The sequence below is a fragment of the Balaenoptera physalus genome, assembly GCF_965194825.1.
Source record: "Balaenoptera physalus genome assembly, chromosome: 13".
NCBI lineage: Eukaryota > Metazoa > Chordata > Mammalia > Artiodactyla > Balaenopteridae > Balaenoptera > Balaenoptera physalus.
In genome coordinates, this window is record NC_138892.1 from 26,726,326 (window position 1) to 26,753,242 (window position 26,917).

The window sequence follows — 26,917 nt, forward strand, 5'->3', positions numbered from 1 at the left end:
CTGATTGAATGTTTCTTCAAACCAAAAGGTCTTTAACACATGCGTTTGTATTACAGTTGGGACTGACAGGAGAGGTCAGTCACTGGCTTTGGTAGCCAGGAGTGGTGTGAATCCTTGCTGCTGAGACAAGACAGTTTAGTGATTACGAGTTCTAAAATTGTGGCCACAACTTTGAATCAAAGTTCAGTTTTTAAATTTTTTGGTATGGAAAATATTATTGGGCAGTAGCTTCTGGTTTTTCATTTACATCCAAGCACAGCTAATTATCTGCATCATTAGCATTTTTGATCAGAGAAGATTTACCATATTAAGTTAGTGGTAGTGGCATTGTATGACCCATGTGATTCAAGTTAATAAAATATTTTCAAATTCAGGTGATTAGTAGTAGTCTTCAGCATTTAGACAGTACCAGACTTTTCTGTAATGGGAATTGCCTGTATAGCAAGCAGTGATGTTTTATAATGTGCACTGGTCTTCTGGGTATAATTATTACCAAAATGTGAACAGTTGTGTTTTTTTTAGAACATCCAAGAGGTTTCTAGACTGTGGAATAAATGCCAACTTTATAATACTCTCTGTTCCAAAGTAAGAAGCCACCAGATTCATTCTAAAACAAAATTCAACTTAATATTTCAAAATTAATGTTTATGGAGGAGGTGTTACCAATTCAAGATTGGGCAGCTATGGCACAGATCGCCTAGAACTTCAAATGGTTTTGAAACTATATTTGATTACTGGTGTGATTGATCGTCAGGAAATTTATGTCCAAAATCTGTGAAGGCCTGAAAAGTGGGTTTTTTATCAATGTCATTTCCCCCTAAAGTTGGGTAGCTTTACCTTTGTCATTAGGTACATTTAAAAAAATTAAATTGGACAATATAAAATTTGCTATATTTGACCATATTTCACGTACAAAAATGGCATTCATAAGATTCAACCTAGGGCCTCCCTGGTGGCGCAGTGTTTAAGAATCTGCCTGCCAATGCAGGGGACACGGGTTCAAGCCCTGGTCCAGGAAGATCCCACATGCTGTGGCGCAACTAAGCCCGTGTGCCACAAGTACTGAGCCTGTGCTCTAGAGCCCGTGCGCCACAACTACTGAGCCTGAGCTCTAGAGCCCACGAGCCACAACTACTGAAGCCCGCGACCCTAGAGTCCATGCTCTGCAACAAGAGAATGCACTGCAGTGAGAAGCCCACGTACTGCAATGAAGAGTAGCCCCCACTCACCGCAACTAGAGAAAGCCCACATGCAGCAACGAAGACCCAACACAGCCATAAATAAATAGATAGATAGATAGATAAATAAATTTCCCTTAAAAAAAAAAGATTCAACTAGTATTTTATTTCTATTTGATTCCTGCAGTAAAATAAGGCACCCTTTTGGTTTAAGGAGTCTCCTTTTAGTTTCAGGATTCATGGGTTGGCGGAGTAAAGTGGAAATGAAAGTAAAAGTATCAAAAGATTTTTAATCTTTGATTAATTGGCAAATACAACTTTAAGATCAGTTGATAGCCTGCAGGGCCAACAATAACGCATGTAATTAAGATGTCATATCATGTTCCTGTTTATCTTTCTAGATAAACCAAATCTTATGTGTATGTCATATATAGATAAATCTTATAATTTAGAAATCCTCCTCTTCCAATTAGAATTATGTTCTGTGACTCATACTGTTCTTCAGTAGAATGTAACTGTATTAAACAGAAACACTTTTTCTTTTTAAGACAAAATGTTCCATTTGAAAAATATACAAGGCTTCAAAAAAGACTAAAGGATATACAGAGAAGACATAATGAATTTCGAAGTTTAATTTTGGGTCCTAACATACCTTCAACAGCATCCATCAATCCTGTTAGCTTTCAGTCACCAACTGTGGTTCCAGGCATGGAACTATCCTTTCCTCCTCATATGCAGGTATGAGCATTTATTTTAGGGAAAAAAGTTCGATAAATATTTCCATAAGTTTTCCCCTGTTTAAATAGTTAAAAACCTGAATCTTTACCAGAAAAATCTGCTGAGAGACATAGTGGATTTGAGTCTATCCTATCCTTTAGTGATGGTGCTAGGAGTAAAGTCTCCTATTGGGCAATTGAAAGGAAGAAGCTTAACTGATAAGTCTTTGAGTAACTGTTGAGTTTGTAGTCACTCATACAATACTAATTACTATCAACATTTACGCAAATGTACTGCACCATGTATTTTCCATACAATATTTAATCCTAATGAAAAATGCTTTGAGGGAAGGTATTAGTATTCCCAATTAGCAGATGAGGAAGCTGAGTCAGAGAGGTGAAGTGACTTGACTAAGGTCATAGCTAAGTGAGAGTTGAGTTTCATACCTAAATCTGTATAATTCCAAAACCTGAGTTGGTTCTACTTTATCAGATCCCTGAGATGTTGATGGAATCAAATTGATTGGATGATTTTCAGAAGATGAACTGTTCATAAGCAATGACATTTTGTAATGTTGTAAGCACTGAAGATTTTTAATGTTGTAAGTCACTGAATTGAATCTCAGACGAAGTGCTTTGTTTATATGATAAACTGCTAGTAAACTCTCATCACATTAGAAAGTTGCCATATAAGTACACCTGGGCCCTACATTACTATTATCTAATTCACTCCCTGGTGAATTTTACACCTAGAGAGGAACAGACTTCGGGTTTTTGCTGAAGGCTACAGCCAGAGGCAGGAGAGAAGCGAGGACTAGTTGGTAGTCTAGACCATCCTGGTGTTCTTAGACTGCTAAAATGGTCATCCTTTTCTTGCCAGATGTTGCAGGCCTGAATAAAAGAGGCACTGAGGCCACTGCCTAACAGTTATTTTTCCACCAGTTTTTCTAACAGTCTTTTTTGATGTGCTTTTTCTGTTGTTGTTTTTTTTTTTCCTCTTTCTGTGCTTTTAAGGAGGAGCAGCATCAAAGGGAACTCTCTCTACTTCGCAAAAGACTAGAAGAACTAGAAACAACACAAAGAAAACAACTAGAGGAACTTGGATTTCCTGGGGAATGATTTTCTTGGAGAAAAGGCAGATCAAAAGGGATGAAATCAGTGACTCAATAAGGCTTGAAGTTTTAACGTATGTGGTATTTAGATACTTTATTACTGTTTGCCAAAACACTTGAATGTGCCTCAAGAGAAGGTACCAGTACATGATGTATTGAATGAATGTCAGGATTTTAGGGTTATACTAATGATAAGTGAAGCACTAAAGCAGCTTCAGAGATATTTAGAATATTATTGACAACCCTTTGAGAATGTGAAATAAATGAACAAATAAAAGGAACTCATTAGGGAATCAAGTTTTTAAATTATTTTATTAATCTTACTTTGTTGAGTTTTTTGGCATTTTGCCTAAAACATGCCCATCTTGAATTCCCTCTTCCTCTTCTTCGAGATGCTTGGCAATAACAGGGTCAGTGAACATTTTCTGGTTTACTATATATGAGTTATAAACCTCTAGTTCTTGAAAAATGACAATTTTAAAGTTAGTATAAAAAAATAGATATCTAGATATATATTATAAAACTACCTTTTCTAAAAGCTGTGTGCACATAATTTATTAAAGAGCTTAATAAATATTTTTCTAACTATTGTTTTGTGTTTAATTTTGCTTTAACCATACAGTGTAGAAGATCTCACTAATTCTGGCTTAGTTGGGTTAGGATTGATAGAAAATAACAGAGTACAAATAATTAAATCCTGTGGCTGTATAAAACAAGGGCCATTCATTGCAAAACTTGAACCCAGTGGGGTCCCTTTAGAAATATTGCTGGTTTTTAACTTTGCCTCCTACTGTTTTGGATCTATTGGATCTAACCAAACTGTTACAAATGTTTTATTTCTGTGTGTCCCTAAGTATGCCATCATTTGCTTTTTTTTTTTTTTTTTTTTTTTTATAAATTTATTTATTCATTTTTGGCTGCGTTGGCTCTTTGTTGCTGCGCGCGGGCTTTCTCTAGTTGCAGGAGCAGGGACTACTGTTCATTGCAGTGTGTGGGCTTCTCGTTGCAGTGGCTTCTCTTGTTGTGGAGCATGGACTCTAGGGGCGCGGGCTTCAGTAGTTGTGGTGCGTGGGCTTAGTTGCTCCGCAGCATGTGGGATCTTCCCGGACTGGGGCTCGAACCTGTGTCCCCTGCATTGGCAGGTGGATTCTTAACCACTGTGCCACGAGGTAAGTCCCCATTTGCTTTTTTTTCATGGAACATTTTTAAGGCATTCTGCTGGAATAACTTCATGTCAACAAGGCAAAGCTCAAGTCTGCTGGACTAAGTGGAATGTTCATTATCCAGAAGTCTTCACATTCAAAAGTCCAAGTTAATTGATAGTGGAGGCCAGGAGTGAAATTGTGCAGCCTTAACATCATTTAGAAGAAACTAGATTTACTTACTTACTATACATATAGCTGCTAATTTACAGTGTATACAGTGACACTTTGTTTTTGAAAAATAATTAATTTCCATGGAGCCACTCAGAATTTAAAAATCTATTATAACTAGAAAATTTGAAGGAGGAAAAAGACAAAAACAGTCCACATTTACATCAAAATGTTTATTTTTGGATATAGACATTTAAAACATTCATCTCCAAGAACGGCTTCAATCAGGTATACAATAAGAAATAGACTCTAAATCCCTATTACAGAAAAAGGTAACAGAATTAATTTTTAAATGCTGCTGTAGACACTAGTGTTAGAAAAAGAAAGTTGTTTATAAATGGTTTTGCACCAAAAAAATATGCAAAGAAACTTGAAAATAGACAATGTTTGCCATTTGTTTCTCTGGTTGCTGTTTAATGTAGACCCAGTGACTGATTGTCTTCAGCACACATCTAATTTGGCCGTTTACTGCATTTGGCTAATGTGATCCAGATAGTGCTTTTCACTGGAGGATTGACAAACACGCTACATACATTATAGTGAGTCTTCACACCACCTCAGTGAGGTAGGTTAGAAATATTATACAGAAATTGAGGCACAAAGAGGTAAGTGACTTGCCCAAAGTTCCCAGCAGCACAGTCCCTGGAAAAGAAGGTAAGTCTCCACACAGGACTCATGTGCCAGAGAGCTGGACAGGGACACCCTCATGTAGCATTTACTGAATACTTAGATAAAGCTGTAACTGATCCTTTGAGATTTCTTAGCATTTCTGTACCCTAAAGAAGGGAAGTCTTCTGGGCAACTCTCCTACCCTTGGCTCTCAGCTCTCCTACTGTTCTCTTGTGAACCCCTTCACATCAAGACTGTAGCAGCCTTAGATGGGGACCAGACCTCTCACCTTTATAAGTAACCTATTTGGTAGTATTTTTGAGGTGTGTCCATTGGACAGATAATGGTCAAAAGCGACAGGATTGGGAAGGTGCCTGTCAGGGCAATAAATGCTTATTTTCTCTGATCAGTTTGTGAGGTGTCGCCTCTCACTCTTTACCAGATAGTGAGGAGCAAAAAGAACAGCATTCATTTAAGACAAATTCACATTTAAATCCTGATATCCCATACAGTGTTGGTAAATGATTTTAAGGAATGTGTGATCAATGTTTTATTTGCTACTTGAAAAAATTTCTTTCCTCGATCTGGGATTTGGAGCACCAAGGGTAAAGGTGCCACAAGGAAAGTTTGAGAGTTGCCAATTACACTTTTTACTTCTGGTTTAATAGAAGGAAAACACAGTGGTATTAAAGTTGGTCATGAGCAGCAAAAATTCAGGAATAAAAAATCAGCAATAAAAAGACTACAGTATAACTAGATAGGGAATTCTTTTTAAAAAAGGCATGAATAAAACAGGTTTTTTTTTAACTCTTTCTCTTGTGAGGAATACTCTCAAAAAGTACATCGTAAGACTAAGATACCAAGTTGTATACTAATATTTTTCAGGCCATGGGCCTCAAATATATATATTCATATATAATACTCCAGTGTGAACAGCAATTTCATGAAATGTAAAATGTATTTTTTTTTTAACCACACACAAGTATTTATAACCACAGGGTTCACCAGAAATCTAAAGCAAGGAGACAGTAATATAGAGATGTAGGGTTAGGGGAGTGCGTTACTCTTCCACAGACAATTCTGATCGAAGTGTTGTTTAGACAGAAATAAGCTACTGATTTTTTTTTTTTTTTTTACAATAGCCAACATGTCCACTATCATCAAATACATTTAGTATGAAAAAAATAAAATGAAGAAAACGTACATACTTTAAAGTGTCTGGGTAAAATGATGTTGCATTTAAAGAAGCCTACTCCCTCTCCCTGCTTTAGAGTTCCTTAGTGAAATGGAGGTGAGTTTGATGGAGTACAGTCGGTGACCACTGAAAAACACGAGCCCTTTCAACAATGTTGCAACACTGTTAGTTTTTGGTTTAAAAACACACACACACACTCACAAATGCTAAGTGTACACACTACCAAATTCTGCGGTCAGCTTTTCCAAGAACTACCGGGGAAAGTTTCAATGCTGCAAGTCCGCAAGGTTGCCCTAACACCCCTACCTTGTTTCCAGATGACTCATTTCACATTTTGTTTTGATCACTGGCAGTGTCCCTTGTCTGCAGAGGTGCAATGTAGTCACAAGTGCTACACAGCTGTAGTTTTCAAACAAAACCACGTATATCATTGTGCTTAAGTGGAGACTGTAGTTACAATACTGACCCTTGCTTACTGGCCCTGTATTCTCTGAACAAGGAGGCTGTTTGTGACAACCACTCCAACTCTATGTACAGAAGCGCTCCCACAGTACACACACAGGCACAGTGCTTGGTATGCTTTCTAAAAGCTGTGCGTGTGCCTTGCTCTCTTAAAAAAGACAGTGCTCAAAGTGGAACCTATGTGCAAACTTAAATAATTAACGACACAGAGTAGCTTAAGCAGCCATTTTGCTCCCAAGTCGTCTGAAGAACTTTACCAGATTAAGCCAGGCCCCAGAGTGCTTACATCCACTTGCATTTCTTCTTTTCATCAAATAAGACTTTTACATGCAAGAGTTGTTTCTGAGCTTCTTCCAGCCCTCGTTCTCTTTCTAGTTTATTTAGAATCTGTTGACAATTAGAACAGTTATATTTTAGATATTGTGGTTTTAGCATTACAATTCTGTTTTTTTTGCATTCCTGATGCTGTGAGTGGTAAAATCTGTATGAAACAGATGCCAACATTTTCTTCAATCATTTACATACTCACTTTGCAAGTTGTTTTGCTAAGTCATTATCACAGGATCAACAACGCTTAGGTTTAAAATAGAAGCTCACAAGAAATACCAAACTATTTGCTTACAAATATGGGGCCAGAATTTCAAGGCCCTGTTTTATGCATTATGTTACAGCCATTCCAAGCACAGCAAGCATTCCTGGGCAGCCAACATGCAGGCAAGTATTTCTTCTTAAATGCAGCAGGCAGGGGCCTCCTGGTCAGAGACGTCTACTTCCCTTCCCTCCCCTCCCCTCCCCTCCCCTCCCCTCCCCTTCCCTCCTGGGCAGTGTAGTCCCTCCTCTCCCCTCCCTTCCCCAGTGCTTCCCTTCTAACCCCTGACCCCTGGAAAGAGGGATGCTTATCATGTTTAAGGAACTCATTGCCTCTACCCTACCTTAGTGCTTCACTTGATCTTCAAGTAGCAAATGGAATTGGTGAGCTATTCTCACCATTGACATGGATAGCCTGTCCCAGCATGACTGAGTGGGGGGAATCAGGGAAGGGGGAATTAACATATTTGGAAACAGCGCATCTGATGACTGTGTCTGTGTGAATTCCCAAAGAAAAAAATCCAGATTAAGGAGGATTAATCATAAAGGAGAATGGTTTATTGAAATAGTTGCTTAAGTTAGAAATATGTCATACTTTAACTACTGAATACAGAATCTAGGCGATTTAACAAGCTTAGCTTTCATTTTAGCAGATTATAACCAAGCATAAGCAGGCCCCTTTTATTAGGACCACTACTTACTCATCAAAGTTAACTGTGCCAGTATGGCTATAGGCCCCATTAACTCAAATGTAAATGGTTGGTCCAAAGGCAAGCAGCATAATAAAACTATGAGGGGCAGCAGCCACGTGCAGGGTCTGGCCTGGTGCCAGGATCCCCCATCTCAGACGGGCTTCCTGGCCTCCCTTTCTGGCCATTTGGGATGCCAGAGCTGTCCTGAGACCTACAGAATGCTTTATAACCAAATTCTGGTGACTGATTCATATCTTATTTTTTTTAATGTTATTTAAAATCTTACCTCATCAAAATATTTTACGATGTATTTGTAGATTTCTGTCAAGGCCACTTCTTCATTAAATTCATTTTCATGTTTCTTAAAGAAATAAAGCCTTGTTGAGAGATTCTGAAATGGCTTTTTTTTTTTTTTTAAAGAAATATCCAAATACAGTCTTTTTACTTTGCAACAATACCTTAGATTCCTGAGTTAAGAATTCTTCCATCTCTGAAGATGACAATGGAGGCAAATCCCTGATTGCTTTGTAATAAGACTTGACTTCCTCTTTGTAGGTTGGGATATCCTTGGCATAGAGAAGTTTATTAGTTGGTGCTTCCTGAAAAACAACCACCACCAAAAGAGTTTTTAAAAAACCATGGGGAATTTATAAGAGTACCAGTGTAAGCTGAACCTCCACCACTATTATCTCCTGGTAACAAGGATTCTTCATACAGTAGGCCTTCATAAACGTTGTTGACTGCGTGACTGACTGCGATCCAGATAGTTCTGGTGAGTCACTGTTATTTTCAGGCAGATTAAATGCTAATATATTCTGCCTTCCTCTCATAAAAGAACTGAAATTATTATTTTTGCATGATTTTGAGTTACTGTAACAATGGAACTTATTTCAATCATAGTTCATTACTAATAGTTGTAAAAAGCCTGAATTAAAACATTTGCTCTCATCCTCACCCACCAGTGAATTCTGGCATTTATAAAAGGTTTGAGTGTAGTTCTGATTGAGCCCTTTATATAACCATGAACGTGGTAAGTAATCGGCAGTGGCAGATTTTTCTGCTTGTCCCTTCTATTTTATTAGATTATAAAGATCTTCCAGTGTCCTCAGGAAAGAGCATGGTCATTAGTATTGGTGGCTCTGATGTCTCATTTTGCAAAAATTCCCTGGCAGTTTGAATGTTTTTAAGTAATTTTAACAGTGATATTAAAATATAAATGAAGATTTGTTTTTAAAAGTTATAATTTTGACAAAATTAATGTAACATCTACTGTCAAAGAAAAATTAATAGTCAATCTAAGAAAGAAATGGAAAAATGTATTCGAGCCAACCTGAGGATTATGACCCAGGAGGTAGCCTCTCAGAAAGCTGTGAGCACTGTTTGGAAGAGGTAAGTGGGGGAGGCCTGTATATGTGATTTGAGGGAAGGGGGATGTGCAATCAAATGCACATCTTGGTTGAAGTTTACTGCTATTTGTGAGGAGCAGGTATCTTAGAAATGCACTAAAACCATTAACTAAGTATGGGAAGATTCAAGAAACTGAGTTCATAAAATTTTCTCTTGAAAATATCTAACTGAGGGCTAGTTCTGCCAGTTTTCCCAGAGCACAAAATGCCTCATCCTGATCTTTGCCTTGAATTCCTTTCAGGGTGTATTATAGGTCAGTGACCGCAGCGGCTGATGACTTGATTCTTACAGAACTGGATGATGGGCATCATTTTTTATTTTGACCAATGTTGGGGAGGCATTTCATGACCAGGAATGCTCATTCCCAGGTCAGATGAGGATTTCATTGATAGGCCACTCACTGTGCTATTACTGAACGAGGTAGGCCCCATTAACAGGAGCCAAAAGCCTCTGGACCCACCTGTCTTACTAGTCTATTATGGTCCAGGAATGGTCCAGGTTCCCTCCTGTTGCTTCTTCCCACATCTAGAATTACACTATTACAATCATTGATATTTGGTCAATCATTTCAAGTCACCTAGTCATCATCATTCTTATTGGAGGCTCAGTCACACATTTGGTAATGCAAGAAACAGTAATCTTGTAAAATAGGCAGAACGTAAGTAATACAGGTAGTAGCATTAATCAGGTCATAAGTAAGTATTATTTAACCTAAGAGCTTCCATTAGGTGCAGCCCAGTATCTCCCCAGGTCATCTGACCAGTCTGTTCTGCACATATAAGGAGGGTGGTGGGTCATCGTGACACCTTACAGGATTGAGAAAGGAATGTTATCTTCTAAGGAGTTACACAGCTAGTGACAGAAGAAGAAAAATTGTTCTTTATGGTTCAGCAGGTGCTTCTGCCATTGGGGAGGTCTGGTCAATTCATAAAGCAGGTGCACAATGCACACTAGAAGAGAGGGAGGAGGCCCAAACAAAAATTTGCTTAAATTTTTCTTATCTTGGAATATGTATTTTTATTGCCTCACTCCTCAGGGAAGATAGGTGAGTTAATGATTGATAGGGCCAGTGCCACAGTACATTTTTAAATGTATCGATGGCTTGAATGGCCTAGCAATGGCTTGATGAATCCTTCTGAAGGATGCCTAGACTGAGATAATTACTGAGATTTTTTTCACCTGTCAAGTTTAAGTAGCACCCACAACTCATGCAATCACATTCATTCAATAAAGATGTATTTAGCCAGGGACTGTGGGTAGGCATTGAATGAAAAACCAACCAGTACCTGCCCTTAAGAAGCTTACAATCTATCAGGGAAGACAAACTTACACAGTGCTTACTAAGATACGAGTAACTAGTAGCAGAGTATAGAGCAAAGAAAAGGACCATAGAGTTAGTTAGACATATGCTCTTAAACAAGACTTGTAACCTCTCAGAACATCAATTCCTCATCTATAAAATGAGGGTAATAGTAAGTACTTTATGGGGTTCTTGTGAGGATTAATTGAAATATGCCAGGAACATAGTAAGTAAGCAATAACAGCCGTTTTTACTATGGATAAGTAACCAGTTACATGTCTTTCCGTGTATTGCATGCTAGGAAGAACTTTATTGGTCAAAAGAAGAAAGCGCATGGGAAATCCATCAGGGGAACAGTCACAGAGTATGTATGTTTAGACTAATCTGATTCTCCTGCAGTTTCTGGTACACATTAGGGAATCATGTTTCTTGAATGAATGAATAAGTAGGGTTTTACTATTACTAGACAGAGGGGTTATGAGACAGGAAAGGGATGAGCAAAGGGATGTGAAAACAAGCTCATGCTTAAGTTTGGGAAAACTAAAAGCCATAGCATAGAAGGCAGAAGGATTGGGCAAGAAAACGAGGAGGCCAGAAAAGAGACTTGAAGCCCAGTCAGGAAGGGCCATGTGGCACTGTGAAGGTTGTATCTGGTGGGTAATGGGAAGTATTTACAATGTTTAACTAAGCAGGAGCCTGACAAGATCAGAGTTATGTTTTAGAAAGATAACCTGAGACACAGTGAAAGGGGGATGAGGCAGACAGCAGAGGCCAGGACACCAGTTAAGCAGGCAGTTATCCCAGTGGAGAAGGGATGAAGGGATAGGTCAGAGGAGTGAGAAGAAAGGGACAGAAGTGAGTAGTAACCAATGGGAGATAGAGGTGGGAGGAAGAAGGAGTTGAAGGTAATGCCAAGGATTCTACCTTGAGAGACTACACAATGCTAGGAAAATAAAAGTCAAAAACAGGTTTGGTTTGCCGTGAGTTTGGATTTAGACTAGGAGTCTGAGGCACCTATGACATGTCCTTCACACTTCATTCCAGACACTCTGAACATCCTTCCACCAAAGAGCCACTGCTCAGCATGAAAAGATTTTCTAAACCCATTAGATACATAAACTGCTCAGTTTAATATATTTCTGAGTACCTGAATAAGACCAAAACATCTCTTTCAAAGTTTCCCCTGTATTTTTATCTTTTTTTTGCCTTTTAGAGCTTTTGCTCAGCAAAGAAAACCATAGAAAAACAATATTGATTTGATTGTAAACTGACAAACTAGAGGTATTAGAAATCTCAGGCACGATTTCCTTCCCCATCAGAAATTTGTTGTATTCAAATAGACACTTTTAGGTATATTCAGATGGAATTAATTTAGGCAAATTTCAGTAGTTTCATACTTTGGGTTCATAGTTTATTAGCGCCTGTAGACGATTTTTCTAGGAAACAAAGAAAAACAAAAGGTTTTCACAGGCAGAGTAGGGTGGAAATAATCTATTTTGGTTTTCACTTAAACTAGATTAAAAATAGAAATAAATGAGAGATTTTTTGAAGAAAAGCAAATTTTCAGTGACTATCATCACTGACTTTCTTTTTAGCTGGTATGGTTTATTATTTGAATGTTTACGAGGAAGACAGAAATACGTACAGGAAATCCTAAAGCTGGGCCTTACCTTCCCAAGTTGCTGCTCTGTGAGGGAAAATGCGTCCATGAACGCCTGGGCGATCACTGACAAACAGCCATCTATGTGTGGTGTCTTCTTAATGTCAAAGACAAACTGAGGGTTCTTCAGGATATTTACCCAGAAGCGAAGAGGGAGGCTGTTCCAAGAGAGAGAAAACTCTCTTCAAATACAGCCATTCATATGAGGCAGATGCTCTGTTTATCACAGTTTGTAAACCGGGTGTTTTTGTCCTTGTCATTGAAGTATGCAAGTCTGCTTTGCCAAATATACCAAGCAACAGATGGCAGCATCACTCAGAACAAGAAAGGGTTAAACTGTCAGAGCTACTGAAAGGGAGGACTGGAGAAGTCTGAAAGTGGCCATTGACAAGACAAGAATGTTCTCCACAAAAAGTTCCAGATTATATTAAATAATGGTTACCAATGAGAGCATCTCATCAGATCTCTCTGCATACCAGGCAGGCTTGTGCCTCAGGACTTTGCTTTTGTCAGTCTTTCTGAAACCGTCTTGCCCCAGACGGTCTCATGGTTTGTGCCCTCTTTGAAGACCTGATCCAAATGTCATCTCCTGAGGCCTCTGACCACCCTATCCTGTCTCTATCCTTTTTTCCCCTCTCTGTGCACTGCACTAATCGACTTCTAATATACCACAATTTACCTGTTAAAATGCAAGCACTGTAAGAACACGGATTTCTGTCTGTTTGTTACTGTATCTCCAACACCTAACAAACAGTACTTGGTATACAGTCGGTACTCAGATATTTGCATATGAACTTGGAAGTCATTCAGAGTCCTGTGGCCTAGCTAATTCCCTCCATCATAGGGGCTGCTGGGCCTCTCAGTAGCTCTCCTGTCCTGACTAGTGCCCCTGCTCGTGTGCTACTGTCTTCACAGTGAAATTATCGCCTGCAGCACCGGAGCTTGGTGTGCTAGAAGCAGGGCCTGGGAAGGAGAGGCTAGAACAAAGGGAGGGAGGGAGGGAGCCAGAGTAGAGAGTTAGGATAGACCTGGAGCTTTTAACACTTATTTAAAATGGTCTGGCTAACCCCAGTGCTTAGAAGGGCTTGAGGTTGCACTGAGAAGGTCTATTACATCATAACTAACTCTCATTCACCTCATGCACGGAGTATTTCAATTGGAGGTAATAAGCTATGTTTCTTTACTGAGGAGAAATTTTAATTTGGATGCCTTGCCTCAGCTTAAGGTAAAGTATTAAAAAAACAAAACAAAATACAACCCTTTGACTAATTCTCATGGCATTTGATCAAATAAAAGGAGAAATTTCTATACAAAATGGACAGCTTGGAAACCGCAAAGAGTAATTCTCTGAGGGACAAATTTAAGAGTCTTCTCTAACGGAAAATTGTAGGATAAAACCACAAAATATTAATTTCTCATCTTTTACTGGTCAAGCTAAACTTGTTTAAAGATAATAGAGTTTATTTTCTTTGTCCTAAAGACTAGGAGTCTCAGCACAGGAATGGTTTTGTTTATTGTTTAAAAATAGTAACAGCAAGAAACTGCTTTGACATGATAGCTTACCAAGCCAGAAAACTCTAAGATAGGGATAAATGAATCCTTCTGTAACCATCCATGCCCTTCTTTTAAAGATTCTGACCCAGGTTTTTGAAAACAGTAATCACCTACTGTTCGTTCCCACCTGTTTGTTTTCCAAATATGTACAACATCAGGATCTGTGATTTTTTTGCTTTCAGCCTGGGCATCCAAAAAGTCAAAGAAGTATTTTATAGCAAACGGGGCTCTGCTGTTGGGTAAACTCCAAATGCTTCTAAAAAGTTTTTCGAGCACAGAGTGAATTGCCACCTGAAAGACAGAGCACATCAGACTTGGAAGATTAAAAAAATAGGGTGGTGGTTTTGAAAACATGATGAAAAATGAAATCTGAGTTACAAAACAGAGAAAAACAAGCTGAAGAGAAAGTATGTAAAAATCGTCAAATGAGGCCAACACTCACAGTATTAGACAAAGGTCCTGAAAATCCATGCCCAGGTTTAGATCTGCTTCATAAGCTTCTTGCTGATAACACTGTTTAGTCAACAGGGAGGCTATCTTAGACATCTCTAGCAGTTGAAATGTAAGTTGGAGGTCTGTATACATAAACCAAGAAGCCCCAGACGTTTGGCTTTTATTACGTTCAGCCTAGAAAAACCTCAAGTGATGTTGCTCGGTTCCCAGAACTTTTCCTGTTGCATGTATTTCCATCATAGGGTTTTATTGTGTACTTTCCAAAGCATTTGAGTGTTTTACTAAAACCAAATAGGCAGAGCTCTGTGGGACAGATGAGAAAATCAAGAGGCTCTGGCTGTCCTCTACCCACTAAACAAATCTAAGCTCCGAGCAGATGCTCTGCTATAATCTGAAGAAGCATGCCCATCAGAAGACTAGGGCCAGGTGTAGATAATAGCATTTACATTGCTAGTCATTTCAGAAAAAAAAAAAAAAAAGGATCACCACAGACTTCCGTTAATCCCACTAAAAGCCAGATAAAGTAAAATTTGCTCCCAATTTGGTACTCCATGGGCTTTCATATCTGACACTTTTATATGTGAACAGAATTCTTAATTTTAAAATGACCTCCCCCCTCTTCATTTTATTTGCAATTCAAAGAGGGAGTTTTATTGCTCACCTATAATAACAAGTAAACAAAAAGGAACAATTATGCCGTCCACCTAAAAATATAATAGTGCAATGGTGGGTAAAGGGACTGGGAACAATATTAAATCCCTGACTGAAGATGTTATGGTGGAAATTTGTAAAGTGCTTTATCTTTGCAGTTTGTAAAAACAGAAGAAGGGGGTAGGAAGTGTTTACAATTTAAACTTTCATTTTGCTTTGCTAGAAGGCACAAGGGATTTGTAGCATTTTCACACTTCAGTGGAAATTAAGTCAAACACATCATACACCCCCAAGGTAGCCGTAAAAGCGCTCCCAGAACAGTAAGTTTACCTTGGTCGACAGCAGCTTTGTCAGATACATTTCTTTTACTTTGAACTTGTGCTTCCCTCGATGTCTCTTTCCCTGCACATCTTGGAATGCTTCCGAATCTGGTAAAATCTAAAGGGAAGACAGAGTAGAAGAAGCGTTACCCAAGGAGACCGTTCGTGCTGCAGAAGGCATCCGATTCAGCAGGAGCACAAGAAAGCCTGAACTCACCAAATGGCAGTGGTCTTCTGAGTATTCCACATCTGAACGCCCCAGAAAGAGGGAGAGAAACAGTCCATTAAAACAACAGCCACGGTAACTGGCCTTCTCATAAGATGCCCCATTTGTGCTATAAACAGAAGAGGTTACTTGAGCCCTCCTACTTGAGCTCTTCACAGCTACACTTCCCCCCCCTGCTGTGTCTTAAGACCTTAAGAACAGTATGAAGACAGGATGGGCCAGGGGCTGGGGTGGGAAGCTGGTTCCCTGTCCCTGGAACAGAGGCTGACCGATCGATCACCTGAGGGTGGGGTAGGAGAGGTTCAGGTCAGCTAGAGCTGGGGCACCTACTGTGTGCCAGGGGCTACTAGGCAAACAGCAATGAATAAGACAGACCTAGCTCTCACCTAATGGAACTCACATCCTAGCCAATGAGAGAGACTTACTAATTACACAATTAATTATTTAATTAATATCCTTGTGATAAGGACCGTGGAGAAGAAGAATATGCTAGGAAAGTATCTAACAAGAGACGAACCTAGCCTGGGAGGTTCTCTGAGGAAGGGATGTCAGGACTGAACCTAAATGAACGGATAATGAGCCAGGCCAGTGGGGGAGGGGAATGGGTACAAAGGCCCTGCGGTGGGAGGGAAGGCCACCCCTTCTAGGATCTGCGAGAAGGGCAGCAAGGCGGAGGTCCTAGAGCAGGTGGGAGAGCAGCACAGAGTGAGGACAGTCTGGGAAGAAACGAGGTTGTGAAGGGAGTGGCAAATGCAGGGAAGGGAAGGATTAAAGCACTTGGTTTTTTGTTTTGAAGATGAGAGAGACTAGAATACCTCGAAATGCTTGTGGAAAAATACAGTAGTGGGGGAGGGAAAGCAAGTGTAGGTGAGAGGAGAGATCAACGGTGGTGGTGGCGTAGGAATGCTCAGAAGGTCGGAAAGGATGGTGGGATCCAAAGCCCAGGTGAGAGACAGGTCTCGCTGGGAGGAAGGGCAGCCCTGGAATGTCAGGGGAGCGAGGAGGAGGGAACGGCAGACGGCAGACGCAGGGAGGGAGGGTTAGTGCACGTTGTTGAGGGAATTCTGATTTCTGTTTTCTCTGTGAAGCACTGGGTGAAGTCATCTGCTGATAGGGGAGCAGTGGGGGTCAGAGCTTCAAGGAGAGAAGGTGGGATTATGGAGAACACAGTCGGTTGCCTCGAGAAGCAGAAGCACGGGGGGAACAGGCTACGTGGAGGGTCCTGGTGAAGACAGCAATTTACTGTGACTCCAACTGTGCTGTCGTGGGCCTTTCCCCTGTGACTGCCCAGCTGTAGGGTCAGGAAAGGTGAGAAGTTGGGTTCGTCCAGGGCTGGGCTGGGACTTTCACAGAGTGGGGGTGATGAAAGGACAGAGGGGCAGGGGTTTGGAGGGTTAGGAGAGTGATCCAGTGTCCACTGGATTGGACAGGGAGGAAGCAGAGGTGTTGTTGACTGCCTCGAAGTCCCATGAAGTGATCCAAATGCAAGGTCTCCAAATAACAAGCTCTCAAAAGACCAGTCATTAAAGCCTACAATACACAGCTCTTGCACTTACTACAGCACAAGGACACCAATCCCCCTAGACCAGAAGGATAGCCGCCCTCTGCAAGGTGGTTTCTCACTATAGCCTGACGTAGTGATGGATGGGGGAATGTGGAGGGGGGCGGGGTTCCCCAAGGGGTGTCCTACAACCTACCAAGTTATCCTATTTAATTGGGAGCCCCGCATTCTTCGTTTACACTCACCAGGTATTGGGACCTACCAGGCTGCTCCTAGCACTGAATCCAGGAATCAGAAAGCCCCACCTCCAGCTGTGTGTGTGAACAGGTCCTGTTGGTGAGGCCCAGAACCTTTCTGGGGGCTGAGGACTGACTGTCTTGGCGTGGATATAATTTCTCTGGAGACAAACCTGGACCCTGGACCTAGGGATTTTCTCAAGGCACTGTCACAGTGTTTTCCTGCCCCGAGGCTGGCGGGGAGGTAGAAGAGAGTTTAGAGACTGGCCTAGTAACTTTTCCACAAAGCTCCCTCTGTAGTTGGTCTGTCACTAGATTTGGGCTAAATGAATTATCTTGTTTGTTCAGAGCTTCCAGGGCTGTGTGATAATCTGCAGGCTTCCCTCAGCTTGCCAGGGGGATCCCCTCGGTTAGCCCCCATCCTACTGAGGAGTTGGAAAAGAGTTATACAATGGCTAAGATTCTGCCCTGAGCTTAGGGTGCTTAATGACAGCAACTTCCTCAGTGTCGGGCAGCCGGGGCAACCACTGTTTACAGTTTCCTGTCCCCCTCTTTGCAGGGTTCACATTCTTAGGACCAGAAACATCGAAACGGCTTTCCTCCACTCTCAGAGAATTACCTGGCAACAACTCAATCTCATCTTTGTGACAGTACATCCAAGAGAGGCAAAAAGTGATACTTTGTAAAGTGGGGTGAGAACAAAAGGTTAACAGCATTATGTCTGTTACCTGAAGTAAAATTTGCTATCTTCTTAAAGACTTTTATAGTGGATCCATTTGATATCTGAAAGCAAAGATAAAAAATAGATGAGTTTTCAAAACTTAATGTATTTCTCAACTTTACCCAGGAATTAGATGGCTGGGTGGATCTTATATTCTCTCACTTATTCAATCAAATATTTATTAAGAATTCCTATGTTTTGGGCACTGGAGGCTGGGGCTATAATGATGAGCAAGACACTGCCTCTGCCCTCAAAGGGTCTGCGGTCCTGTGAAGGTGGCAGACAAGGCCATGAGATGCGGGGAGGCAAGTGCTCAAAGGATGCTGTGGGGCCAACAGGAGGCGGGCCAGCCCTGGACCAGGGGAGGACCCAGCTGTGCTGGGAGGCACCTCAGCCTCCAGGGGGCAGGAGATGTTTGGGCCGTTTTCATTTTGGGGGTTCCTACTATATTAAGAAATGCTGAAACAAGTTTTCAAAAACTAACCTATAAACTGGTGACAGAGCAGTTTCACATCCAGGTATACACCTGTACATATCCTGAGATAAACTTTGTAAACGCCCCGTACTGGAAATAACCATCAACAGTAGAATGAATAAATAATTTGGGGTATATTCATAAAACAGGCAATGATAAAACAATGAAAGTGAGCAAATTACTGCTACATGCCACATGCATGAACCTCACAGTGATAATGGTGAGCCCAAGAAGCCTGACAAAATGGAATGCATACCGTGTGATTCCATTCACATTTAGCTAAAACAGTCAAAACTATGATTTCACTGTTTGGAGAAGAGAAGGGGGGGTGGTGATTAGGAACGTCCAGGAGGGAGCTTCTGTGGTGCCCACAGTGCTCTATTTCTTGATCCGAGTGGAAGTTATAAGATAGGCTGACTTTATGATAATTCATGCAGTAGTACACTTACAATTTGTTTTCTTTTCTGCAGGTATTTCTTATTTTTTAAAAGAAGCTTGTAAAAATCATAAAATTGCATATACTTTTAAATAAAAACTTTAAAATTGAAACATGACTTACAGGAAAGTGCTAATATTAAGTGTACAGCTCAAGAATGTTCACTTAAGCACATACTGTGTAACCACCACCCACATCAAGATATAAAATTATATTTCAAGGTCCCAAGAAGTACCCCTATTAGGCTTCTCAATCAATAACCACCCCATCTTCATCCAGGGGTAATCACTTTCCTGACTTCCATTGCCATTGATTAGTTTTATCTGTTCTTGAACTTTATGTAAATGGAATCATTCAGCATAGGGTCCATATAAGGTCTACAATGTTTATCTGTGTTGTTGCAGCTACCAGTAGTTCATCCTTTTTAAATTACTATTCTATTGAATGAATACACTACAAAAAATTGCCATACAATAAAAGGAAAGAAGTATTGACACATGCTACAACATGAATGGACCTCAAAAACATTGCTAAGTGAAAGAAACCAGTCACGAAAGATCCAATATTGTGCAATCCCATTTATATAATTTGTCCAGAATAGGCAAATTTATACAAACAGAAGGTAGATTACTAGTTGCCTAAAACAGGAGTTGGAAGAATGAGGAATGACTCTTAATGAGTTCAAGGTTTCTATCTGAGGTGATGAAAATGTTCTAAAATCAGACTCTGGTGATGATCGCACAACTCCGCAAATGTTCCAAGAACCATTGAATTGTACACTTTGAAAAGGTGACCTTTATGGTATATAAATTATATCTCAACACAGCTGTTAAAAAACTGCCACAGATTTTAAATGTACACATTTGACAAATAAATGCTTTTACCACACTGACACACAATTTCAACACCAATGTATAGCCTCTTTTGGAGATAAGGGCAAGAGTTCTCATCTGAGGCTCTTTGGGACCGTGGAAGCCAGGGCCCAATGGCCTTTTGTGCACCCCTTCCCCACACCCAACCAGGGGAAGAAGGCCTCTTCAGGCCAAGGGGGACTAGATGCTGAGAGACAAGAGAGCAGGCCTTGCTTCCTGGGAGGAGGAAATTGTTTTGAGGGGCTGGCCCACAAAAATGTAAGACAAAGGGGCCATAAGAAGAGGCAGGTCAGGGCTACACAAATCTTCACCTTCATTCTGGGATGTGGCTGAAAGATTAACCCTGTCATTTCTGAACATTCATCAGCTAAGTGATTTTTCCCTGCACTTGAAAGCGTGAAGGTTGTTAATATTAATTAATATTAATTTAGGACCTGGCCTCCCTCCGTTTGGAAAAAAGTAGAAACTTAGAATTTCTCTTCTGGCCTGCAGCACATTGGTTATCAGAATGTACAAACCTGCTGAGCAAACACCAAAGGATTAAAGCCTAATCTCTTGCAGGTTGTCCCCACAGAGGAAGGAACACGCGCAAGAGCCAGCCCTAGAGGGGGCCCCTGAGCACAGGGTCCAGCCAGCCACTAAGTGCGGGCCAGAGGCCTCCAACTCCTGGTGTTCAGGACATTTTGTAGGGAGGGGGCTCTGGGCAGGGGCTGGCAGGGGCCCTCTGGCCTCTGCAAAGTGTCTCGAGCACGGATTCTAAACTCTTATTGAGCTCCTGGTCTCTGCCATTATTACCAAACATCCTCTCCTCTCCCCTTGAGCCATTCACTGAGCGACCGTGTTGGCTGATTTTCCAATTCTCCTCCATATTTGATGCAATTAAAGTAAACGCTCTGTGCAGGCACCCCCTTAGCAATACTCAGACGCCGAGTTTATGAGAATGTTTGAACATAGTTTCAGAATTCCTCCCCATGAAGAGCTGGATATGCTCTGTTTCTAAGCCAATAAATACCTTTTTAAAAAATGAAGCTGGTGATTCATTCTGGGTAATTGTCAAAGAATGAATCCCAAATGGATCCTGATGAGTGTTGGGCCAATACTCTGCTACTGTCAGATGCTTTGTTTCGCCAAAAGCAAGCACCCTTGCTCTACAGTCACAAACACCAAGGATGGGCCTTCCGATGAGAAGCACAGCCAAAAGTTCAAAGGTCTTTTCAAGAGCCGGCAATGACTCGCTGCTGGCACAGTGCTCAGGCATTAAGACAGCGCAGACGCAGCTTGTACCGGGGAAATTTTACTCTGAAATTATCTCCTGAGAGCAAGTGTAAAAGCATTTTATCAGTGGATAAGTTGGTTGTGTGTGTGTGTTTGAGCATGTATGTGTGCAAGTGTATTTCTAACCTTCACAGCTGCTCTAGGGCTGGAACATTTCCCCCCCCCCCCCCCGTGACACTTTAACATTGTTGTAAAGACAGAAAACTAGTTTATTTACAGATGTTTGTGGGGGGAAAGGTTTCCATTTTCTGTTTCGCACAAAAGTCAGCTGCTGCTCAGTTAAGGACAGAAATGCCTTTTTGAAAAGTGCCACAGAATCCAAAGTGTTAAAACTATGATGCTGTTTGTTCCATTTGAGGAGCTCCAAATGCTTTCCTAAGAGTGGATCATTAATCCTCCCGTACTCCTGTGAGGCAGGGAGCGTCCTCTTGGCCCCTACTTTAAGAATGAAAACCAAATTAAATCAACGAAAGATTAATGTCACTAGATGGATCTGTGGCAGGAATGTTTCTCCAGCCCAGAGCAGAACTGGTACACAAGGCAATTTCAAATTAAATTCCTTCCAGTCTCATGGTGCTCCAAGATTCAAAACGACAACGAGGCCATACCCCTCCAATGATGGCTGGCCCGTGTTGGAAAGAGGTGGAGAGGACTGCAGACTTTTCCACCATCAGAATTAGGAGTTGTGACCACAAAGGGAGAGATGGACCCATGTCATCAATTTAAAGTTGCTCCTGAAATAAACTGACGCTACGGACTTCCCTGGGGGCACACTGGTTAAGAATCCGCCTGCCAATGCAGGGGACACGGGTTCGATCCCTGGTCCGGGAAGATCCCACATGCTGCGGAGCAACTAAGCCCGTGCACCACAACTACTGAGCCTGCGCTCTAGAGCCCGCGAGCCACAACAACTGAGCCTGCGTGCCACAACTACTGAAGCCCGTGCACCTAGAGCCCGTGCTCCACAACAAGAGAAGCCACCGCAGCAAGAAGCCTGCGCACCACAACGAAGAGTAGCCCTTGCTCACTGCAACTAGAGGAAGCCTGTGCGCAGCAACAAAGTCCCAACGCAGCCAAAAATAAAAATAAATAAATAAATTTATTAAAAACAAACAAACAGAAGCTACATATCCTCCAAACTATTTGCAAGTAAAGGCGGGATTTCTCTGTGGTAAAATACTATCTTTATGCCACAAGTTGAAGATTATGCCATAAAAACAGATCTTCTAGAAATATAAGGTTGAACTTATACTTAACCTGATGAAACTGCCATTTTTGTAAGTAAAAAATGGTCAAATATTGGCAATTTCAAATGATTGAGCCCAAGAGGAAAGCTGGAACTTCAGCCTAAGAATTTTATGGAAAATTATGAATAGGGTCTGAAATACCATGATACTTTTTCCTTAAGTCTAAAAACACAATAGTCAATACAAAGCACCATGTGGAAACCCTTACTGGTATCTCTCATTCCTAAAATGGTATTTTGTGAAAACAGAATCCTATTCAACTAGCGTTGTCCCAGCAACCACTCATCAACACTGCTCTCCCCGCCTTCCCCTTAGCTCTTCTCACTGACACCCCAAGGCTGGAGGCAGATGAAAAAGGAATCTATTTTCTTCCTCAGGGCCAGAGGGATAACCTTGCTCAGGGATAACCCTCCTTCAGGAAAGGAGGCTCGGTGCTCATCGGACTGTCTGGAAGGGGCCCATCAGAACATTCTCAACAGACACACCAAATCACCCAGGATGTTCCTGACACCCAGGACAGAGCTCTGAAGGATCCCTGAAACTAGTGAAAATGACAGTACAGCTCCTGCTTCTCTCTTGTGTGCCTGGAATTAGCCTTGGGCCAGAAGCAAACCCCCTTTGAGGACTGCTGGAGCCCTGAGCTGGTCGCAGGGAGGGAGCTCGGCCTCCACCAGTGTGCGGGCGATTGGGAACCTAAGCTCCCCAGGCGTTTTTTGGGCTGGAGATGTCAGCTCTTGGATGCCTGAAAGAGGCCTCCCTTCTGAAAGAAGGTAACTACTGTCACCTTCAAGGAATATTGGCCTTAAAGGATGTCAAAGTAGGATCAGAAGGAAGCATTTTGATAAACTCACAGACGTGAGATTCATCATAAGATCTGAAGAGAGGTTGCCCTTTTAATTTTGACATCAGAGAAGGTAACTACCAGAATTTCTCATAAGCTCTCCAGCCAGGCTGCTTCAGAGGTTAGGAGCACGAGCTGCAAGCCTGGCTCTGGGCAAGGTTATCCCTCTGGCCCTGAGCAGGGCCACGGTCTCTGTGCAATTCCTTTTTCATCTGCCTCCAGCCTCGGGCCGTCACTGAGGAGAGCATGGGAGCATGGCCAAGTTTCTTAGCCTCCCTGGGCCTCAGAATGGGAATAATGACAGTGTCTACCTCACTGGGCTGTAAAGAGGACTAAAGGACTTACTCTTTGTAAAAGCTCCTAGAACAGTGCCCAGTATACAGGAAGCACTCCATGTGTCTAGTAAATAAGAATCTGAAGTCATTCATGCTGTAAGAGACCTTTAGAGACAGTCCAAGCCCCTCAGAGTCACAGATGAAGACACCTGACCTGAAGGACCACTGACTTTACCCAAGCAGACCCTTTGGAACATTCCTATGAGCTTTAAATGTCATGTGAATGACAACTTTGGCGTTAGCAGTGACCACTTGGGCACCGGTGCGCTCCCGTTAGGAGGAACATTCTTCAATGACACGGTGGTTAAACGTATTTTCTGCCCTCAAAACCTCACAGCTCAGAACGAGAGGCGTGATCTGTAGAGAGCATTTCCTGCCGGACACAACACCTGTCCTGCACACTTGATGCCACCCCACAGCTGCGTGTGGGTGCAATAACATGGTCCAGCAAGAGGGCACATGGGGGGGCAGGTGCAGAAAGCCTGGACTGGGAGAAACCACCCTGCTACAGTCACATCGGGCAAGCATCCCCACACCCTCTATACACTCACACAGACACACACAACTGATCTCAGCTCCAGAGCACAGCACAGTCCCCTTCACAGGGAACACAGAGGTGGCCAGTTACGGAAGCACTAGGGCAGAGTTCTTTATAGTGGAGAAAACGCCTCTGGCTTCACGTGTTTGTAAAGGCATCGGCTTTACCCTTTGTCTGCACAGGACAGAACGAGACTGGAGCAGAAACGTATCCTCTTCCATGCTCATCTGATGGAGAATGAGGGTAATAAAAGCACCTTCATCACAGGTTGTGTCAACATGAATCACGCTTATGCACACGACAAGTGCTGGGTACCAGCTGCCACTGTCATCACTGTGGAGAGCAATTGTGCCGACGCCCAGGGTTGGCAAGGATGCCATCCTGCTGGTGACAGGGCACTGCTGGCAATTTGGGACTCTGAAGGCAATCTGGTCCATGAGATGCTATATTTTTGCTGTGCCTTCAGATCCCCTCTAGAAACCTGTTCTTCAAATATACAGACAGTAAATCATTCAGAGGAGACCAGCTACACTCTATTTGCCCTAAGGACAGAACAAGGCAAGAAGAGAGAGGCTCACACTCCAGCAGAGGGGACTTTGTTTAGATAGTAGGAGGAACTGGCCGTCACTAAAGATTAACTTTAAAACCTAACTAATTTGGGCTAATTGGAGGGAGGTGAGTCTTAATCACTTCAAAACTCTGAGTTAGACCCTATTTTTAACTGAAATATAGTTTTTCACTTTCAAGCACCTACAGTGACTCAAACTAGAGCACTTTAGTAAATGAATAAGAGTGATAATTAGCATCCTGTCTCTTTGGAGGGAAATGTGTTTGAGGAGAAAATTTTTCTTTAATGAAAAAAGGGCAAAAGCGAGCTTCAGCTCAGCCCTGTCAAATTACTCCAAATTTTGATTGTGCAGGGGTGCTGCTAAATGGAGAACAGATTTAGGCGGCTGAGGGTGGTGCTGGATGCTTTTGTTCAAGCAGTCTTTGAAAACCAGGGCATCTGGGATGGTCCAGGCACAGAGAGCACGGGGCCGATGACCTCCCCAGTTTCCTTCAAGCTCTCTGCGCTTATTTGCCTTATGGCTTAGCTTTTTAAACATAAGGAGAATCCTTTAAGCCCTTGTGTCCTAGTCTTGTCATTTATTACCACCATGTGGCAATGCTAGGGTATGAGGCCAATAAATCATTTGGATGGGAAGTGACTACAGGCCGGATTAATTTCATTATCATCCCTAAGCAGATAGGTGTCTAGTGCAGCCGATGTCTCCAGTGAAGACTGATGTCCTATCTCTCCTGACAGTCTTCCCCTTGCCTTGCAGACGGCGGTGGTGGTTCTTCGTTTTCCCTACTGGAGTGCCTTGGCCTGCCTTTTCCTATTAATGCCAGTGAGTGGCCACACCCCCTTCCTTTGGGGCCCACCCCATGCCACACAGTTGCCAGGGGACGCTGAGAAGCCTGACCAGGGTGGTCCAGCCCTCCCTGTACAGCTGAGCAAGGCCAGCACATTAGTCAAGATACGAAAGGAGGGCATTTGTGGCTGTGTTTCTGCCAGGCTTGCCAAGACAAGCTCGCTACCCAGATACAGGGAGAGGAGGAGACTGCAGCCGGGCTGCAACTCTGAACTTCAGACTGATGCCATAATAAGCCCCCTCTCCTAGGCACTTCCACCTCTGACTCCTTCCATCCGTTATATTTCCTATGGCCCGCCGATAGGAATACATACTTTCAGAAAGTTCCCTGGGGATTTTTATAAACTCCAAAGGCTAAGCTCGACAGCTCTTGGCAAGATGATCCCAAGGTTGGAAAGTCTAAGCTGCAGAAGGGTGAGCACAGGAGCAAGTTGTTCATCTGCCACGTTCCCTGCTGGGTGCCCTCCAGCAAAGGCTGCAGGGCCAGCACCCACCCACGGGTCACCCAAAGCAACTATTTCCAAACCGGCTCTGAGACCCATTCAGCCAAAGAGCCCAAGGCTGTGGTGCCCTCTGTTCCCGGCTGCTGTCCAGGAAGCTCTGCTCAAGGAAAAGTCTCAGCTTCTTTCTGGGTGAGGGGAAAGCCTGGCAGGCCCCAAACACCTTCTTGGTGCAGACACATCTCCCTGGGACTCACAGCCATGAAAGGCGGGGCGCCTACTCTCCAAGGGGCCTGGGAAGCCGTTCCCCTGTCTTCGTCTCCGCAAGAGCATCTGTGCATCTGCCCAGCCAGCCCCATGCCTCCTTGACCCCTCCCCTGCCCGCAGTCTCGCTCCCAGCCACACAGCTCATGGTGTCCACCTTCTGCCCATCTGCTTGGCTCCATCTCCAGGGCCACTGCGTCATTCCTGGTCAGCACCGTTTCTCTCCCAAATTCTTCTAACGAGTCTCCCTATTTCCAGGTTTGCACCTCTTATATCCATGTTCCATGCACAGCCACAGTCATTTTCTGAGACGCAAATCTCCCCTGTTTAAGATCTTCCAATGGCTTTCCACTGTGCTGGGGATAAGATCCAGACTCCTGAAGAAGCTGCTGGGCCTGCACGGTCCCCTTCTCCCCTCCCCTCCCCACTTCTCTGGCCTTCTTCCGTGAGAAACCACGGCATGTACTGGTTAAGCCATGGACCCTAGAGCCCAACAATCTGGGTCCCAATCTTGCCTCTGCCACGGACTAGCTATTAGTAAACCTCCCCGAGCCTCAGTGTACCCATCTATAAAGTGGGTTAGTAATAGTCCCTGTCTCGTAGGACCGCTATGGATAGAATGAGCTGAAATAAAGGGAAAGGCAGAGGCCAGCACCTGGCACAGCATAGGGGCTCCGTAAACATTGGCTGTTATTGGCTCTCACTGCCACCCCTGTCCCTCTCAAGTTCTAGCCAGTCTAAAAGTCTTTCTGCAGAAGAAGAAGCATGCACTCCCTTCCCTGCTGGGTATGCTGGCCTGGTTAAGTTCTCCTCACTCTTCAGGTC

At 42.6% G+C, this 26,917-nt stretch overlaps 2 protein-coding genes across 10 annotated transcripts in view; one reads left to right on the forward strand and one right to left on the reverse strand.

Annotated features, from left to right (window-relative positions):
- Positions 1 to 18,983, forward strand: part of CEP83 (centrosomal protein 83) — a 147,000-nt gene extending 128,017 nt beyond the window's left edge. For 6 of the 8 annotated variants that reach the window (XM_082418951.1, XM_082418945.1, XM_082418954.1 and 3 more), the window contains 2 exons: positions 1,727 to 1,916; positions 2,909 to 4,461. In XM_082418951.1, the coding sequence (XP_082275077.1) occupies positions 1,727 to 1,916; positions 2,909 to 3,013 (295 nt within the window). In that variant the 3' untranslated portion in view covers positions 3,014 to 4,461. Of the gene's footprint in view, positions 1 to 1,726; positions 1,917 to 2,908; positions 4,462 to 15,394; positions 15,572 to 17,792; positions 17,926 to 18,899 lie in introns of those variants that run through there. The other 2 variants (XR_014252180.1, XR_014252181.1) reach the window with 2 other exon arrangements.
- PLXNC1 (plexin C1) overlaps positions 4,538 to 26,917 on the reverse strand; it is a 145,011-nt gene continuing 122,631 nt past the window's right edge. Inside the window, exons 24-31 of one of the 2 annotated variants that reach the window (XM_082418863.1) lie at positions 17,962 to 18,016; positions 15,488 to 15,519; positions 15,281 to 15,388; positions 13,974 to 14,137; positions 12,303 to 12,450; positions 8,384 to 8,524; positions 8,212 to 8,286; positions 4,538 to 7,032 (exon numbers count right to left, since the gene is read on the reverse strand). In XM_082418863.1, the coding sequence (XP_082274989.1) occupies positions 6,928 to 7,032; positions 8,212 to 8,286; positions 8,384 to 8,524; positions 12,303 to 12,450; positions 13,974 to 14,137; positions 15,281 to 15,388; positions 15,488 to 15,519; positions 17,962 to 18,016 (828 nt within the window). In that variant the 3' untranslated portion in view covers positions 4,538 to 6,927. Of the gene's footprint in view, positions 7,033 to 8,211; positions 8,287 to 8,383; positions 8,525 to 12,302; positions 12,451 to 13,973; positions 14,138 to 15,280; positions 15,389 to 15,487; positions 15,520 to 17,961; positions 18,017 to 26,917 lie in introns of those variants that run through there. The other variant, XM_082418864.1, reaches the window with a different exon arrangement.